Source organism: Vulpes lagopus, chromosome 10 (genome assembly GCF_018345385.1).
Source record: "Vulpes lagopus strain Blue_001 chromosome 10, ASM1834538v1, whole genome shotgun sequence".
Taxonomy (NCBI): Eukaryota; Metazoa; Chordata; class Mammalia; order Carnivora; family Canidae; genus Vulpes; species Vulpes lagopus.
The window spans coordinates 108,843,008-108,861,974 of record NC_054833.1 but is presented as its reverse complement, the minus strand read 5'-3'; the positions used below and the strand labels follow the sequence as shown (position 1 = coordinate 108,861,974).

Genomic DNA, 18,967 nt, shown 5'->3' with positions numbered 1-18,967 from the left:
GATCCAGTAGAGGGATCTAGCGCCAATGATGTAGGAGAGAAAAGGAACAATCACAAGGAAAAAAAAATCCTTGGGTAATCAAGAGGTTAGAATCCTGTCCACCAGTGGAGAAGTTGGCCTTAGAAGCACAGATAGTTCATCTTTTATTTAAAAAGGAAGGCAGAGGGATCCCTGGGTGGCGCAGTGGTTTAGCGCCTGCCTTTGGCCCAGGGCGCGATCCTGGAGACCCAGGATCGAATCCCACATCGGGCTCCCGGTGCATGGAGCCTGCTTCTCTCTCTGCCTGTGTCTCTGCCTCTCTCTCTCTCTCTCTCTCTCTCTCTCTCTCTCACTGTGTGCCTATCATAAATAAATAAAATTTAAAAAAAAAAAAGGAAGGCAGAGAATTTATAAATACAAAAACAGGTGAGTTGGTAGATTTGGTGGCAAGATCATGTAGATGTTTTATTTGATTGCATCTGTTTTTCTTAGAAAAATAGAGTGGTCAGCACCTGAGAATGAGAAGGAGCAGGTGTTGGAAGTTTGAAGAGAAGAGAGATGTCAAATGGTCATCTCAGAGAACAAAACAGTAAATCGACTAGTGTATTAGTTATAACTGGGCAATACAGGGCCCAATTAAGATAGTGGCCATGAGTTTAAAGACAGAAAAGATGCATGTTCTCCAGCCACTTCCTACTGCTCTCATGCAGGCTTGGAGTCCGTAGACAGTTGGATTTAGACAGTTATGATTTTGTCAGGTGGAGTGGGGGAAGGGAAAGGATCCAGAGAATTGAGGGTGTATAGTAAGAAGAGGTTGTTATGACTAGGTGGGGTAAGGTTGGTAGTGAGACATGAGAGGGTTGAAAGGCAGGGTCATCTCCCAGCCTGTTTCCTTCACAGATCTGTATGCCACAACCCATTTCAACAGTGACCCTGCTCTACTGGTCAATGCAGAACAACAATTATCTACCAGTGTCAGTGATTTGACTCCAGCACATGGTTCTTTCCCAAACAACCCTGCCCTGGGAGACTCTCTACGGACACTGCTGTTGCCTACTGGGACCTCAGAACATAGAGAGAATTTGACCAAGAGATCATTAAGTCCATCGAGGAGAGGATTCAAACGGAAGGACAATATACTTGCTGCCCTGAATCCAAAGATTGGTTTCAGAGATACTACAGGGAGCGAGGCAAGTACTGGTTTGTTTGTGCTTGTGCAAAAAACACATCAGATCCAAGACCACAGTGGGGTTTTGTTGGGGATGGCAGTGATTCTGACCAAGGGTACTACAAATTCAAAGGGATTTTTAGAGGCCAGTGGTTAATATGGCCAGGCCAAAGCCTGTGACTCTTCTGCCCTTGGGAAAGACTTTCCCTTTCTGCTGCATTTTCTCATTTCTGTCACATTGAGAACATTCCCTAATCTACTTCCAGAGCATAAATATTGTGGGGACATATGTTGATAATAAGAAGTGGCAGACAAAGTTTACCACAGTAGGAAATGCAGAAGTTGCCAGGGGCTGTGGATTGGCTGAAGAGTGAACTCTGTAGCGCTGATGTTTATAATCTTAAAATTATTCAGTTTTTTTTTAAATTCAGTCAGTCATGAATGAACATATATATATAAATGAATAAAAAAATTGTGAATTTTAATGGACAGGTCTACCTATACATCTTTCTATATAAGATTCTTTCTAAATAAAAAGTAACTTTAGTATTGGGTCCAACAAGGAAGCCCAGGTGGCTTAGTGGTTTAGCGCCACCTTCACCCCAGGGCGTGATCCTGTAGACCCCGGATCAAGTCCCACATCGGGCTCCCTGTGTGGAGCCTGTTTCTCCCTCTGCCTGTGTCTCTGCTTCTCTCTCTCTGTGTGTCTCTCATGAATAAATAAAATCTTATAAAAAAAAAAAAAAAAGAAACTTTGAAAAAAAAAAGTACTGGGTCCAACAATAACATTTAACCTATAACATTTAAAATGTTATGGGGGTTGGGGCAAGCCCGGTTGGCTCAGCAGTTTAGTGCTGCCTTTGGCCCAGGGTGTGATTCTAGAGACCCAGGATCGAGTCCCGCATTGGGCTCCCTGCATGGAGCCTGCTTTTCCCTCTGCCTGCATCTCTGCCTCTCTCTCTCTCTCTCTCTCTCTCTGTCGCTCATGAATAAATAAATAAAATCTTTAAAAAATAAAAATAAAATATTATAGGGGGAGCAGCCTGGGTGGCGGTTTAGGGCCACCTTCAGTCCAGGGCGTTATCCTGAGAACCAGGGATCGAGTCCCACATCAGGCTCCCTGCATGGAGCCTGCTTCCCTCTCTGCTTGTGTCTCTGCCATTCTCTCTCTCTCCCTCTCTCCCCGCCTCCGTCTCTCCCTCCCCCCATCTGTCTCTCATGAATAAATAAATAAAATAAATTTTTAAAAATAAAATAAAATGTTATAGGGGCACTTGGGTGGCTCAGTCAGTTAAGCGTCTACCTATAGGTCAGGTCATGATCCTGGGGTCCTGGGATTGAGTTCCATGTCTGGCTCCTGCTCAGTGGGGAGTCTGCTTCTCCCTCTCCCTCTGACCCTGCCCTCTGCCCATGTTCTCTGTCTCTCAAATAAGTAAATAAAATCTTTAAAAAGTTCTATAACACATATATTTTTTAATTTTTTTATTTATTTATGATAGTCACAGAGAGAGAGAGAGGCAGAGACACAGGCAGAGGGAGAAGCAGGCTCCATGCACCGGGAGCCTGATGTGGGATTCGATTCCGGGTCTCCAGGATCGCGCCCTGGGCCAAAGGCAGGCGCCAAACCGTTGCGCCACCCAGGGATCCCGATAACACATATTTAATATTGTAATTGAATACATATTTATAAGTGTATATATTATACATAATATATAAATATATAAATAAATGTATACAAATATATATTAGCATATTAAATATAAGCTTATGAGTTAAAATTTTTTAAATACTCACCAGGGGGGCCTGAGTGGCAAAGTCAGTTAAGCATCTGCTTCTTGATTTTGTCTTAGGTCATGGGATCAAGCCCTATATCAAGTTCCATGCTCAGTGCAGTCTACTTGAGATTCTCTCTTTTTCTCCCTCTGCCCCTCCCCTCATGCTCTCTCTCTCTCTCTCTCTAAAATAAATAAATCTTTTAAAATAAAATGAAATAAGATAAAATACTCCCCATTTTTGGGAGGCTGGCTGGCTCAGTTGGTAGAGCCCTGTTGATCTTAGGGTCATGAATGAGTTTTGAGTATCATGTTCATTGTAAAGATGACTTAAATAAACTTTATTTTTTTAAAATAAACTTTAAAAATTAAAAAAAAATACTCCCCATTTTATGATCTATAATATTTTTTTAAGATTTTATTTTTATTTATTTATTCATGAGAGACACAGAGAGGAAGAGAGGCAGAGACACAGGCCGAGGGAGAAACAGGCTCCATGCAGGGAGCGTGACGTGGAACTCCCTCCCAGGTCTCCAGGATCAGGCCCTGGGCTGAAGGCAGCGCTAAACTGCTGAGGCACTCAGGTTGCCCAGTAATATGTTTTTAAAATGTTCTGCAAGTTTAATCTTTTTATACTATATAACTTAATTTAATGTTTTTTTTAATCTCTACAAAAAATTAGTATACTATTATATTTGAAATTATCTTTGAATATACTACTACATTTGCTTAGACATAATATTCAAATCCAAACTGAATGATGAAGCCGCCTTTTTTTTTTTTTAATGTTAACACTTTAAATGTCCAGAGTCTTACCATATTGTGTTAGAATGACAAATGGTTGGTGTTTGGTTTTTTTTTTTTTTTTCTTTTCTTGAGCCTCTCTCTAGTGACCTGGGCAGTTTGCATGGTTTGCCAGGAAATCACAGTCCCCCGATTTCTGCCAGAACCTCCCATGTGGCCACTGTCCTCAGACAGCTCTTGGAGCTTGTGGATAAGCACTGGAATGGCTCTGGCTCTCTCCTCCTTAACAAGAAGTTTCTCGGTAAGTGAATGCATTCTCCGCTCCTGGAGAAGGGCTCAGACCTTGCTTCCAGTCTGTGTTACTATAAAAGCCACTCAGCCCCTTTAACTTGTAGGGAAAAAATTGTTCCCATGATCACTTAACAAAATCTTTCAGTGGCACAGTAACTGACAAATCTGCATTTTTCTCATAATCTTCTTCCCTGTTTTATCAACATCCTTCCCTCCCATACCAATTGTTTTGTCTCTTTAATGACTTTTTTTGGTAGTCTTTAAGTAATACGTAGAGTGATGAGGTATGTAAAATAGAGCATGGTGGTGGTAATGATTACAGAGGGATTTTATGACCCTTGGGACAGTGCCAATAATAAATACAATAAAAATTGGGTTTGATCATCAGAATTCTAAGATGCGTATTGAAATGTTATAATTTGAAAAATTTGAATGAATGAATAAATTATTTGGACTCTTCTTAGGGCTTCTTTTTTAGGAATTTGGAGGAAAGAATGTTCTGTAAATGTTGCCCCCACAGTATTATTTGTTTAATGGAAAAAAAGTTCAAGGAGATATTGGTGGTGGTAAATGTTTAGGAAAAAGGAAAAACTAGAAACTTTAACATTGCTTGGGCTTAATTTTGTTTAATTTGAATTTCTTTTTTTTTTTTTATGATAGTCACAGAGAGAGAGAGAGAGGCAGAGACACAGGCAGAGGGAGAAGCAGGCTCCATGCACCGGGAGCCTGACGTGGGATTCGATCCCGGGTCTCCAGGATCGCGCCCTGGGCCAAAGGCAGGCGCCAAACCGCTGCGCCACCCAGGGATCCCCCTAATTTGAATTTCTAAAGGGACACATAGGAGAAAAAGTCTTAGCATAGTTACTTTCCTTCCCACATTGACTCTTGTCTCTCATTTTTTAGGAAATTATCCTCAGGAGCCACTCATCAGTGACTAGAGAATAGCACAGGGCTATTGAGGGACTACTCATGAAGGTCTATAGTCATTTCTCCATAGAGGGGATGGGATAGAATTTCTTATCCATTATGAAATACCTCTTACAGCCACTTAGTAAATTTTGTAAAAAAGGGGGTATTAGATAACTGTATTTGTCCTACAGAGCTGGTAGTTTTTGACTAGGAATTCTGTGCTTTAGCTTTTAAGATTGGCTCGTGTGCCCTACCTGAATTTTTGGCAGGTCCTGCCCGAGATTTGCTTCTGACTTTGGTAGTCCCTGCTCCTTCCCAGCAGTGGTGTCACTCACATCCTGAAGACATGTCAAAGACCTTCCGGAGAAGAGAGATGGAATTGAAGGAGGCTGGGCATGTGGTCCCCAATGACATGGTATGCCTCTCTCATCTTCCTTTCCTAAACTTTCTTTATTAGAAAAGGATAGAGCAGCAAAACTAGAACAGCTTCGTGCCATAAAGATCATCATCACCATGAACCTAGATGTTTGGGAACCAAAATACAAAGAAGTCAGGGAAACTAGGAACACAAAACTTGCCAGCATAAGGACAACTTGGAGGTTCTGCAAGGATGACACCCTAATATTTCCCGTATTCCAAAAATTCTAAAGAAAGACTTGGAGAAAGAAAAAAATGACCTTAGAATGAAAATACTTAGGTTCATATTTTGGAAGGTTATGGTTTAATTCTAATGAGAGGAGGTCAATGTCTCTGGGATTGGCTTTCCTCCCTTCTGATGGAACAGAGAGCCCTGAACCAGAGGCCATTCCTAGAGCATTAGGGTGCTGAGTTTAGAAAAGGAAGAAGGGACTCCTATCCTTAGGCTTTTTCCCTCTTTTCTTAACCTAAGAGGATTTTCACACACCAACTTGAGCTTCTAGAAACTTTGGATAGGTGATTCAGAATTGCGTACTACCTGTCAAAAGAAGTACTTGTTCTTCAAGAGTAGTGGATAACTCACAGGAAAGATTGCATCTCCATGTGATGTTTGTTTGCTGCACTTGTGCTATGTTTACCAATGAATTAAAATTCTAATGAGAAAGTTAGATGCTGACCTCCACTCGTTTTATCACTAAACAGAGGAAAGTGTCTTTCACAGACACTAAAAGCACTCCACTCAAATTCTTAATATACCTGTATTTTGTTTTCTCATTTCATCTAAAGGAAAGCTTGAAGCAAAAACTGGTCAGAGTACTAGAAGAAAACCTCATTTTGTCAGAAAAAATCCAACAGTTGGAGGAAGGTGCTGCCACCTTGGTGATGAGTGGGCACCAGTTACACACTTATGGTGAGTTCAGGAAAGCAACATGTGGGATGTCCCAAAACAACTGTTTATAGATGACCCATTTAATAAGCTTCATTATCTAGAGGTCACATGGCTTCCTATATAGAAATAATCATCTTGCCTCAGAGAGTTGTAATATAAATGTCTTGAGTTACTGTTTGAAGCTCTTTGTCAGTGTAAAGCAGGTACAGATGTTATTATTGTCATTATTTTTGAGACTGACACTTTCTGATTATTGCAGAAGATCTTGTTCTGTGGGCACCAGCTGGCTCAGTCAGTAAAGGTGTGCCTCTTGAGCTTGGGGTTGTGAGTTTGAGCCCCACGTTTGGTGTAAAGATTACTTAAAACTTAAAAAAGATCATATTGTTTATAGATAGTTGGGAAAATATAAGGAAAATATAATCCCATTATCCTGTAATACTGCCATTATTATTTTTGGTATATTTTATTTCACCATATCCCTATACATATATTTTTAACTTAAAATTTGAGAGGGACGCCTGGCTGGCTCAGTCTGTGGAGCATGCTACCCTTGATCTCAGGATTGTGACTCCCAGCCCCATGTTAGGTTTAGAGATTACTTAAAAATAAAATCTTTTAGCAGTGCCTGGATGGCTTAGTCGGTTAAGCGTCTGATTCTTTTTTTTTTGGCTCAGGTCATAGTCTTTGGGTTATGGGATCCAGCTTTGCATCAGGCTCTGCCCTCCGTGTAGAGTCTGCTTGTCCCTCTCCCTCTGCTTCTCTCCCCGTTTTTCTCTCCTCTCAAATAAATAAAATCTTTTAAAAAATAACATTTATGACTTGATGTTTTAAAAATAAATAACATATAACAAAATGCATACACTTTAAATTAGATGAGTTTTGACAAATATATACACTCTTTTAATTCCATCTCAGTTAAAATACTGAACATTTCTCAGATCCTTGTGCAGTGAGTTTCCCCTACTTTCTACCCTAGGCAATCAGCAATCTGGTTTTAATACCCTAATATTATTAATTTAATGGTAAAGGCATTTCCTATAATATCATATGAATAATTTTTAAAAATTTACAAATATTCAGAAAATTTGAAATGAAATGCTTGAGTGAAGACCCTAAGTAGAAATGCTTCTCTGAAATTGTCTCTTCCCTTTGAATGGAGCTGAGACTCTTAATATTCATTATCATGAATAATACACCTGTTTATGCACATAAATTTTAGATTATTTTCCTAGGAGACATTCCTAGATGTAGAATTTAGTGGCTCAAAAGATGTGGACATTTTTGAGGTTTTTATTGCATATTGTCAAAATACTCCCAAGCAAGGTTTTTTTATTTTTTATTTATTTTTATTTTTATTTTTTTTAATTCATGGACACACAGAGAGAGAGAGAGGCAGAGGCAGAGACACAGGCAGACGGAGAAGCAGGCTCCATACAGGGAGCCCGATGTGGGACTCAATCCCGGGTCTCCAGGATCACACCCTGGGCTGCAGGCGGCGCTAAACCGCTGCGCCACCAGGGCTGCCCAGGTTTTTAAAATTTATACTCACATCAGCAGTGAGTATATTTGAGGTTTTTTTTTTTTTAAGATTCTTATTTATTTATTCATGAGAGACACAGAGAGAGGCAGAGACACACACAGAGGGAGAAGCAGGCTCCCCACAGGGAGCCCGATGTGGGACTCAATCCGGGAACTCTGGGATCATGACCTGAGCTGAAGGCAGCCGCCCAACCGCTAAGCCACCCAGACATCCCAGCAGTGAGTAAATTTGAATGCCCTTTTCACTCCATCCTTGTCTACACTGGTTTTTGGTATTTTTACATTTTTTTTTCTATTGTGATGTGAAAAATAGTATCCCATTGACATTTTGATTTGTACTACTTTATTATTAACATAGTTTAGGCCAGTATTTTAGATAAAATCTATCCTGAACTTTAAACATTTAGCTCAGCATCGCTAAGCAAACATCATGAGCATTTGGATTTATATGAGGAATTTGATTTAGAAGTCAGCACTGAATTTCCAGAATTGGAACTCCTCACTATCTGATTCTCACAAGCCTGAATAATCAAGGCATCTCCACTTACCTACTCTGAAAATAGATGTTTGTTTGCTACATGTCAACTTTCAATCAGCCATTAGGTACAGTACTGTATTTTGGCTTAGTGCTAATACAGCTGTTGCAGCTCTGTTTTCCATATTCTATAACCTTGCTACTCAAAGAGTGATCCATAGATCAGAAATGATAGCATCACCTGGGAGCTTGTTAGACATGTAGAATATTGGGCTTCCCTCAAACCTACTGAATCAATCTGTTTTTAACAAAATCCCCAGGTGATTTATAAGCATATTAAAGTTTAAGAAGTACTGTTCTAGAAGACTGACTGACTTAGGACCAGAGTTCCTGTGCTTTTACCTACTTCATTATTGCAGTCATTGGTAATATATTTGGGGAGCTAGACACTATGAGTGTCTTGACTACAAATTCAGTTTCTGCAAGCACTCACTGAGTTATTACTATGTGCCTGACGCAGTTCTAGATGTTTTCACTGATTCTATAAAGAGTAAAGGACAGCCATTCACAAAGTAAAATGGAGAATACAGAGAGACCTAATATAAGTTGATTATGCTAAATGAAGATTATATCCTCATAACCATGGTGGGGCAGGGTTATTAGCTCTAGTGAAACTCAGAAAAATAAACTAATGTGAAATATTAAATGGTTGAATTTTCATTCAGATCTCTCTGTTGCTAAGCCTCATATTTGCTGTCTCTAAGGGAAGGACTGATGAATACAGTGTGGAGGTGGGGGCAGGGGGGTGCCCAATTCTTTAAGATGGCCACCTGACTATTTAAACTGTGCTCAGAGATAGTGACTTGGAATCCTGTTCACACCTGGCTACTGTACCCTCTGTAGACGATCTTCTGCGCAAAAACCAACAGCTGAACATGCAAGTGGCTTGCCTGAATCAGGAGCTTGCCCAGCTGAAAAAGCTGGAGGAGACAGTGGCCCTTCTCCATGAAAGTCAGAGGTAGGAGAGAGTCCATCTAGCTGGATTCTGGAGCAGATATTTACTTTCTTTTATATGCTTTGTCTTATTTGATAATATCTATATATTTTTCACATTCATTTTGTGTATAAACCTCATGTATCTGGGTGTATCCATGTGTAAACCTTCTGTGTTCCAGGACACATGAGGGACTAAATGTCTTTGCTGGCATTGGTGGGTTGCAACACCTCAATAAGTAGTTTCTCACTGGATCCAACAGGACCCTTGTTTGAGTCAGCTAGCTTTACTTGATCACTACATGCCCCTAAAATCATCTCTCTGGCTCTTCTGGAAAATGCCTGCCTCCTAATGATCTCAGAAGACACATTAAGCACTTAGGGGGAATGATAGAAAGTCCAATGTATTTGTTCTTTTCAGAGGAGTTTAACAGCATCAGCCTCTTCAAAGAACATAATTCATCCCTCAGGATGCCAGCTAGACAAATCAGAAGGGGCCCCAAGACTATTGTATTGGTACATTTACAGAAGCTCTTGACATTTTGATTTGCAAAACACCTTCACTGTGGCTTTCAGTGAAGTTTAAAGAACTCCATCCCCAAACCTTGATCCCTAAACTTTACTTCCTGAATAGCTAGTGAATTAGGATAGCTCCATATTCAGAGAATTAGACTCAGATCCATTGTAGACTTTTCGTTATAATTATTTCAAACACAAAAGCAGAGGAAGTGGTATAAAGTCATCCTCCTCAAAATGGGTTATCAGAATCACCTGAAAAACTTACTGAAATGCAGATTGCTGGGCCCCCACTCCCCAGAGTTTCGACTCGGGCCTGATGGGGACAGAGAATTTACCCTTCTAATAAGTTTCCAGGTGATGCTGTTGTTGCTGATTTGGAGACCACATTTTAAGAACATTAGGGTATATCTCTTTAAGTGATATACAAATTGCTGTATTTTAAAGTAACTTGAAATAATTCTTTGTGTTGTCAAACCATGTGTTTTGTTTTGTTTTGTTTTGTTTTGGCTAGCCTCTGATAGCTTTTAATATTATATGGTAATACAGAGTCCAAGAATACAGTCCTGACTAGCACCATTAGTTAATTGCAGAGGCAGGATAAATTAGATGAAGTAGAGGTTAAGATTTGGGGATAGAAATTGGAGGCTTGGTCAGATGCCAATCTTCCAGTACTTCTACTTACCTCATCATGAAAGTGCTTTGGAAAGAATAGAACAATCATATAAAATGTGAACTATGTTACTGCTACAGTCAGTCTGGAACATTATCAAACAGAAATGTAATGAAGAAAGAAACTGTCAGCCTGCTTTTAAAATAACCCACTCATAAATCGGTCAGTTCTTTCTATTTAAAGATGTTACTTCATTTAACATTTGTCTTTAGTAAACATTTCAGGTCTGAATAGCATCTGCTTTGCTTTTATGATTTCGTGACTATCTTTTTTTGCCTGTGCCTCAGATCCCTGGTGGTAACTAATGAGTATTTGCTGCAGCAGCTGAATAAAGAGCAAAAAGGTTATTCTGGGAAAGCACTCTTGCCTCCTGAGAAGAGTCATCATTCGGGGAGATCATCACCCTTTGGGAAAAGCGCACTGACTTCCTCCTCACCAGTAGCACATGACACGGGTCAGTATCTAATACAGAGTGTCTCAGACTCTGTTCCAGAGGCTAGTTTATGGAGCTAGCACTGAGCACCTTCTCTGCAGCTTCCCTCTTGGCCCCAGGGGCTCTCGGTGTCATTGCCACTAGTATGGTGGTATTCACCTATAAGATTAAGAAAAAAATCTTAATCTGATTACATTGTATTGGTCCTTTTTATTTCTCTTTTTATCTCCTCCTGTCTAGTCATTCTTTCTTCCTGCTCACAGAAATAATGCATGTAATTCTAGGCATATCACATAGAAACATTTGGCTGAAAATGTTGAAGAGAAAAAAATCAGACATTTTTCTGATTTTTGAAACTTGAAACTATGCAGTAGAAGGTTTAAAAAGAACATCAGTGGACAGATGCGTTTTGTGTTAGAAAAATTTTAGAGACCTTATACTGATTGGCTCATCAAACATGTTTTGAGTTTCCTTCCACCATAGTAAAAAGGTGACACTGTCTGGTGTCAGCTTAGGAGCAGCCCAACTATTGAGTTGAAGAGAAAAGCAAAACTCATGTGATAGAGTTCAAAGATTGATATTGGTACCTAACAAGTTTAAATACAAGCCCAAAGATGCCCTGGAGAGAATGACAGGGAGAAAGAGAGGCAAAGAAAGGAGTTTCCACTCTGGGGAATTGGAGAAGGCACCAATGAGGACTTTTTAGTGGAAGTTTCCAGAATTAAAATGGTAACAGAGGGGGTGTGTGAAGTCTCCCAGGCCAAGAATGCAGAGTAGAAGAGTCTGGAGCCCTTAGAGGGTCATGGGGTCATAATGGTAGAAGAATATACAACCAGAGGACCTATCCTAGCCTGCGAGGTGTGGTGTCAGGAAAAATCTGCTAAAGAAATTATCTTTTTTTTTTATTTTAATTTTTATTTATGTTAAGGAATCTCTGTACCCAATGTGGGGCTCAAGCTCTTGACCCCAAGATCAAGAATCACATGCCTTTCCAACTGAGAAAGCCAGGCACCCCTAAAGAAAGGACTTTTCAACTGAGACCTGAAGAATGAATAGGAGGTCACCAGGCAAAGCATAGGGCCAAGGGCAGAGGCAATGGGAAGGAACATGGTCCATTCAGGGAACTGAGGAGCGAGGAGATGATAGGAGCTAGGTCACACCATTCCTTGAAGATTTTAGATTGAGAGGGCAAAGGAGTGATATTTGTGTTTGAGAAGCTTTCTCTGTAAGAGCAATGGGTTGAGGACCATGTGGAGTTAGGGGAGAACCAAAGAGGAGGAAGAAATATGGGAAAAGACTAGTGTGATCCAGACCAGAGATGAAACTTCTGAATGTTAGCTTTGAGCTCATTTTACACATGAGTACCCTGTATTTCAGAATTAAGGCATAATTTTTATTTGAATCCTGACTGGTTGAGCATTTAAAAAATCAATGGGAAAGGTCATGAAAATGGCTCTAAGTATGTTTCTGCTTTAGAGTAGCCCAGGCAGCTAATGTTGCCGGAGAGCATGTAGGGGGCAAAAGACTGTCAATCTAACTCCATGTTGTGCTTCTCTTCATCTCCAGGGTCTTGTCGGTCTTGTCAGAGAAAGAGACAGGTGGAAAGATTACACACTTATTTGCTCCCCTGACCCAGGTACTCTGCAGGGAAGGAGAGCTATAGCCAAAATAATGAGACAAGAAGATCACAACCAAGATCACACATTTCTAAGTTATAAATAAAATCCACAGACCTCTGAATTTTATGTGGGTTCCCAAAAGAAGCATGTACAGAGGAGCCCTAAGTTTCTTTGAGCTGCATGGCTCTGTAGGAGCTCAAGTGAGCTCTGTGAAAATAGTAGGAACAGCCCCCCTCCTGACTTTTCTAGGCCTGCCTTGGCCCCATTAAGAGGCCTTCAAAGAGTGTAAGCTTTGCACAGGTAGGGTAGCCTTAGCCAGTAGCCTCGTAGCCCTAAGTCGTCATATTTCAAGGTCCTAGCAGAGTACACAGGCCAACTTAGGGGGCAAACCATTGAGGGAAAAATAATGAACTTCTTTCTCCAACCCCAGCCCTCCCCCCCTTGCCCTATGAACATCTAATAATGCTATACCCAGAACTACTTAGGGTACCTCTAAGGAAAAGCAGACTTAGTCACCTTCCATCCTATTTTCTATTGTCATTGAAAGTGGCTGGCCCTGCCCCAGGCCAGGCACCTCTCTAGGGCTGTTCTCCCCTTCTGGGGAAGTCAGCTGTGTTTCTTAATTCCCCTTCATGGCCCTTGGTCCAGAGGGCAGGGGCAGGGATTGGTGGTGTCAAAGAAAGGGCCAAAGAGTTGTTGCCCTGTGGGGCTAAGCAGGCTCAACATAGAATGAGGAAGGCTCTGGTGGCAAGTAGAAAGTAAGTGGAGAGAGATTCCTCAACCCTATGCCTGGCACTGTTGGGAGAAAAAAGGAAACAGAATTGGGATGGAAACTGGATTCTCAGGAAGTTCTGTGTCCAAAAGAAAGAGCAGGGGCAATCTGACAGGTGTAGTCTTCCTGCCAGTTTAATATATAGTTTTTTGTTTTGTTTTGTTTTGTTTTGTTTTTTAAGATTTTATTTATTCATGAGAGGCAGAGAAAGAGAGGCAGAGACACAGGCAGAGGGAGAAGCAGGCCCCATGCAGGGAGCCCGACGTGGGGCTCGATCCTGGGTCCCCAGGATCACACCCCGGGTTGAAGGTGGCGCTAAACCACTGAGCCACCCGGGCTACCCCTATATAGAGAGTTTTAATAGCTCCATCCCACAAAACCTAACCTTTCTTCCTTGCCTACCTGGCTTTGCTAGCAAGGGTACTGATTTGCCAATTTTATCCAGGTCAGAAAAAAAGGTATTTGTGTGTATCTGTTAAGCCTTTTCTATCACCCTGGGGAGTTGCCCTGTCCTGGGTAGGCCAAAGTCCCATCCAGCCTGCTTGTTAGGAAGGAAGGAGATTTGGCCCCAAAGCCTTGGACTTGGGAATAGCTATGGCCTAACACCTAGAGCCTCAGAGAAGAAAAAAGGTTGATCTGGAAACTTCCAGGAGTCCTCAGGGACCAGAGATTTCCCCTACCTCCTCTCAACCTGGGATGTTGAACATGTAAGGGGTATCAGTGAAAAGAAGCCCCTTCACTGTTGGACACCCTGGTCACACCAAAGGCTGGGTGCTATGCTCTATCAGTGGCCATCCAGCCCCATTTTTGGCCTTGGGGGAAGAGGCATGGTTCTTGGCTCTGTTCTGCAGAAGCCCCCTCACTCTGGGCCTCAGTTTTCTCAGCTATAAAATCAGAGAGTTGGACTATCTAGTCTCTGAGTTTCTTCTTGGTCTCGCATTTTTCTGATCTTCTGAGCTGGACCCCACAATGACTAACCTTGGTAGCCCCATCAAGGTGGGGACCTGTCACCAGGCACTGATCTGAGGCCTGGCACTGGGCCCTACCCAACACTTGGCCCAGGCCTAGTCTGCTGTCTCATTCCTTTCCTGGAGGGGCCAACACTGAGCTCTAATAGCAGGATGGCAAGCTGTGATGTTAGGACTATGGGTCAGGACTGAGGAGAAAGATTAGATTTCCCTAAGGAGCATCCTCAGGCATTCTGGCTCTGCGCTAATGGAAGGGGCCTGCCTGGTGTGTGTCTCTTTCTGGGCAGGGTTACCAGTGGAAAGATCGGCAGAGTGTGACATGCAAGTAAGCGGTAACACAGAGGTCAGCAGAGTATGAATGTCATTACCCCCATTATGACCAGGCGATATTGATACAAAAGGTGTCTTTATTGAGGTCAGGGTAAGAATTAGGCACTTGGCCAGAGCAGCAGCTTAAATATGAGGCAAGCATATTAGCCATGGGGTTAGCCATGCCCAGGGCTAGGTTGGGGCAGTGAGGCTATAGGCACAGACTCTCCTCAGACATCCAGAAGTCAGGGAGGAAAAGAGGAAGGGAAAGGGGATGCAGAGCAGTCTGGGTCAGAGGCCTGGTGGGCTAGCCCTGTGGGGCTGGGCAGGAAGCTCTGGGTGGCAGGTCCAGCAGGGAGGGGACAGGGTTCTCTTGCTCCACATGCCCTTTAGGCCCAGGCCTGAGCCTCTTCTGGGTGTAGCCACACTGGGGGGCCTTCCTGGCCTCACTTCTTCACCTTGGCATCATAGGTGCCTGCATTCTTGTAGGCACTCACATAGCCGCTGTCATCCAGGATGTCCTGACGTCCAGCGATGCCCTTGCCCTTGCCACTCTCATCAAAGCGCTCCTTGTGGGAGCCAGTGTACTTGCTGGTGTCGGTCAGCCGTTCCACAGCACCTCCTGTCTTTGCTTTCTGTTAGGATAGAGTTGTTCCCCCAGAGACACCTGGTTAGGGAGCCCAGCCCTCCACCCCCAGCAGTGATTCTCTGTATCCCCCTCAGTGGCCACCTAAGACCAGCCAGGGTACTTACAGTGACGCCCACATTCGCTGGCTCCTTGCCTGCCACCAGCTGGCAGACAGCATCGAAGGCTTCCTCCTTACTCTTCCCTTTGAATCGCTTCATTGCCAGCTCTTCTAGGGCCTTCTTGAACTCCTCATAGTTGATCACTCGAGCCGATTTTCCCCTGCCAGGTATGTGAACACCATGAGTTTTCCCCCTTCTCCATGTCTTCCCTGGTTCCAGCCCCCCAGTTCCCCACCTTCTGGGAACATCAGAAGCAAGGACTGCTTGGGGCTCACTTGACTTTGGAGAAGACGATGTCGACATCCGTCCCTGTCACGGCCTTTCCGTCAGCCACCTTGCAGTCTTTGCACAGCTTGGCCCAGTTCTTGCCATTCATTTCTTGCCCACTGGCCTTGGGGTCACCATGGATGGCAAATTTGCGGAAGCTTTCCTCCAGCCCAGCCACATCTGTGCTCGTTGCCATACCACCCTGTAGGAGGGACCCACCTCAGTCACTTCCCAGCCAGTCTGCCCCTTCCCTCCCCAAGGCACAGAACATCACTTCCTCTACCTCAAAACCTACCAAAGTCTGAGTTACGGGCACTTAGGCCATAAACCCTGTTGGAGATGGAGCTGCCTGGGGAGAGGGGCCAGCACTCATTGTGTACCTGGGTCCCAGAGCCCTGAGAGGAAAGGTGGTATCACTTAATGCCAGCCCTGGCTTACAGTGGAGTTCAGAAGATGAAATCATAATGCCCACACCAAGCTAGGAACAGAGTGGCACTGTCCAGAAAGACTCTGAGGGCAGCAGCTGGGACCATGGCTTTGTCTGGCCCTGGCACAAGGCCTGCTTGGGTGGAAGTGAGGGTGGCAGAGCTGGCCCCCCTCCCTGGGAGTTCTATGCCAGGCTAGGTCAGGCCAGGCCAGGCTGTTGGTTGGGCAGGTATTTGGTGAGGACAGGGTCTCTACTGGGGTGGTGAGGACCTAGCAAGACCCAGCCCAGGCTGAGAAAGGAGCCAAAGCATGAGCAGGGGTGCATGCCTTAAGCCCAGCCAGGACCTTGTTACTATTTGCTGTTAAACAAAAACATGAGGGGAGCAGGAGTTTGGGGCTGGCCTGGCCACAGTTTGTGAAGCCTGGAGACAGTTGCTAAGGGAGGGTAGTGCCGCTTGGAGAATGTTGCTAAGGGCAGGAGGGTGTCAGGGTGGCTCAGGGAGAAGCTCCCAGTGCTGCTGGGCTGGGCTGGGCTAGGAACTGGGCTCACGGGTGCGGCACACCAGCACTCCCAGTGCCTGGGGCACAGCCGTGGCCTCCTGGCCCCTTGCCATCCACTGGAGCTGTAACCTCCCAGTCTGTAGAGTTTCAGGGGAGCCGGTGTGATTTAGGGACTAGCATGGGTAGGGGTTGTGGAGTTATGAGCCCCTGGAGGCACGCTGGCAACTGGAACTACAGCATTGGTCCTGTAATCCTCACACCTACACCCTACTTTGAGGCACACACTTCCCCAGCATCTATACCTTCAGTCTCCCATGGAAGCCTCTGGCCACACCCTGAGCACTCACACCAGTCCACACTCCCACAGCTGAATGCACTCAGCACTGGCTCTCCACATTCTCCGCCTTATTCCCCTGACCACACCCTTAACCAGCCCTGGGACTGAGGGCCTGGACCATTACCTCAGCACCCCCCCACACACATATACTAACAGCCCTGTACAGAAACCCACCAATAATACCCTCAGCCCTGCACTGAAGTGTGTCTCCTACACCGCCCCCCGCCCCCAGTCCCTCTGCAGTCCTCTGACCAAAGCTATAGCCCTGCACTGAGGCCTCCTTGACCACACCTTCAGCTTTCCACCGCAGCTGCCTCTATCCACACACCCCAGCCCTGGGATTAGGAGCCCCCCTTCCGCATGCCCACTGCCCTTACTGAGCCCCTGTTATAACCAGAGCTTCACAACTCCCCTCCCCTCCCTACACCTGTAGCCTCTGATCACATCCTCACACCCACCCTTGTTCACATTCCCACAGCCTTGTGGCCTTATGCTCAACCCTGCCCTGAAGCCCGTCAGGTGTCCACGTCCAGGGACCTGCACTTCCAGAACCCACACGTTGAGACTCCCTGAGCACACCCTGCATCTCCACAGCAGCAGCCTGACCACACCCTCCATCATGTCCTCAGCAAACCTCTACCTCTGCCTTTTATCCTAAGGCCTCCAGTGACCACAGCCCCTACCGAACTACACCCCCTTATATTTACCACCAGCCTTAACACTAAAAACCCTTTCCCAGTGGCCATCCATCCCTAAGTTGCAATTTCTGGGCCTGGGTTCCCCTACAGACCCTACATGTAGTGGCTCCGTCGCCCCATAATCCCAGTCAGCACGGCATTCCCCTTCCCTCTCTCTACCCTGCGACCTCCCACCAGGGATATGGAGACTCAGCCCACGGGTAAAGTCTGGGGGAGCTTGCGGGTTACGGATGCTTGTCCCAGGTGACTGGTGGGATCCGGGATCCAGTGCTCACTCCTGTCTGCGGGAAGGATTCTTGGTACTGATCAGGTGGAGGCGGGTCGCAGCCTGTAGTCCCAGGAGTCTGCAGGCCAAGGATGGGGAGCAGCCACGCCCAGGGACTGGGGCCACCCGCTGGCTCCCACTGGGACAGCTGGAGTCATCAATCAGGGCAAGGAGGTGGGGGAGGAACGCCTGGGGCCCAGGGCAGGGCCGCGCTCAGCTGGCTCGGTACCATTTGGGGTTGGAACCCCTTCCAGGGCGCTCCCACCCCACCCCCTTGCTTATTGTGCAGGATACGGATTAGGGTGATCGGCGCCCGGGTCTCTTACCTGCTTCTACTTGGTGGCTGTTCTGTAGTGCGTGTTCGATGGACAGAAGGACGCAAGAACGGACCTAGGAACGCGGGAGACCGGGCGGCTCCACAGCTCTGCTCCCTGCCGGCTCCGGGGCGGGACTGCAGCCCGGGCGGTTCCACCGTATTATCCCTTGTTTCTCGGTCTCCATAGAGACGGGGAGTCCCACCCCCGGGGCTGTCTCGGTGGGAGAATGACCAAGGTCACGCCGGCCCCACCCACTAGGCCCCGCCCCCTCCGCACTCCGTGGGGGCGGAGCTGCTGCTATAGCCTTTTCCCGCAGCTCTCAGGGCAGCTCTGCGGCCTCCACGCTGGGGGAGACCGGCCCTCTGCAGCTCTGGACGTCCTCAGATGACCCCCTAATGGGAAGACACCCTCAACCGGGGCTTCGCCCAAAGTTCAAAACAGGCCCCCACCTCCACAGGGGAGATGAAGCTTCCCAGAGCAGCAACCTAAGACTGGGACCTGGAGCGGGCTGCGGGGAGGGGCGGCAGGGCGGGAGCGGAATGAGAAGGTCCCTTCCCCAGACCACAGCTCTCCAATTAACGTGTGGCATCCCCGGCCACAACTCGGAGCGCTGGCAACAAGAGGGAACAATGAGCGAATCACGAGCCCAGCCCCCAAATCCTGGGGCACCAACTGCCATCCCAGCTGCAGGAAAAAAAGCTCCAGGACCCCTGGCATCCGCGTCCCGTTCCGCTCCGTGTTGGCCTCGCGGTCTCTGCTCCCGCTGCTGCCTCCAGATCCCAAAGCCTGCTTTCTCTCTCAGGTATAAAGCCTATCTTCAAGAAAAACCACCACCTCCAGGCAGCACTCCAAAGCCTTTTCACAACCAAGTGCCCTGTACCTGAGCGCCTTCAGCCCATGAGGACCTGTCCATATGGTAATCTGGGTGGCGACTCAAAGTACA

At 45.5% G+C, this 18,967-nt stretch overlaps 2 protein-coding genes across 2 annotated transcripts in view; one reads left to right on the top strand and one right to left on the bottom strand.

Moving 5' to 3' along the window:
* LRRC36 (leucine rich repeat containing 36) overlaps positions 1–12,833 on the top strand; it is a 48,113-nt gene extending 35,280 nt beyond the window's left edge. The window contains exons 9-14 of the mRNA XM_041772810.1: positions 880–1,169; positions 3,799–3,964; positions 5,133–5,278; positions 6,067–6,190; positions 9,087–9,201; positions 10,653–12,833. Coding sequence (XP_041628744.1) covers positions 880–1,169; positions 3,799–3,964; positions 5,133–5,278; positions 6,067–6,190; positions 9,087–9,201; positions 10,653–10,878 — 1,067 coding nt within the window. The 3' untranslated portion in view covers positions 10,879–12,833. The remainder of the gene's footprint in view (positions 1–879; positions 1,170–3,798; positions 3,965–5,132; positions 5,279–6,066; positions 6,191–9,086; positions 9,202–10,652) is intronic.
* Positions 12,834–14,546: 1,713 nt separating this feature from the next.
* TPPP3 (tubulin polymerization promoting protein family member 3) lies at positions 14,547–18,883 on the bottom strand. The gene is made up of 4 exons (XM_041771045.1): positions 18,034–18,883; positions 15,489–15,682; positions 15,220–15,373; positions 14,547–15,101 (listed from the first exon to the last, which is right to left on the bottom strand). The coding sequence occupies exons 2-4, from the start codon at positions 15,674–15,676 to the stop codon at positions 14,913–14,915; spliced, it is 531 nt and encodes a 176-aa protein (XP_041626979.1). The 5' UTR covers positions 15,677–15,682; positions 18,034–18,883; the 3' UTR covers positions 14,547–14,912.
* Positions 18,884–18,967: the final 84 nt, after the last annotated feature.

Excerpts from the sequence above, each read along its gene's own strand:
- TPPP3 (XM_041771045.1), bottom strand. The coding sequence starts at position 15,676 with ATGGCAACGAGCACAGATGTGGCTGGGCTGGAGGAAAGCTTCCGCAAA. Across the intron at positions 15,374-15,488 it reads ATCGTCTTCTCCAAAGTCAA|GGGAAAATCGGCTCGAGTGA; the intron begins GTGAGCCCCAAG and ends CATACCTGGCAG. Across the intron at positions 15,102-15,219 it reads CAGCGAATGTGGGCGTCACT|AAAGCAAAGACAGGAGGTGC; the intron begins GTAAGTACCCTG and ends CTATCCTAACAG.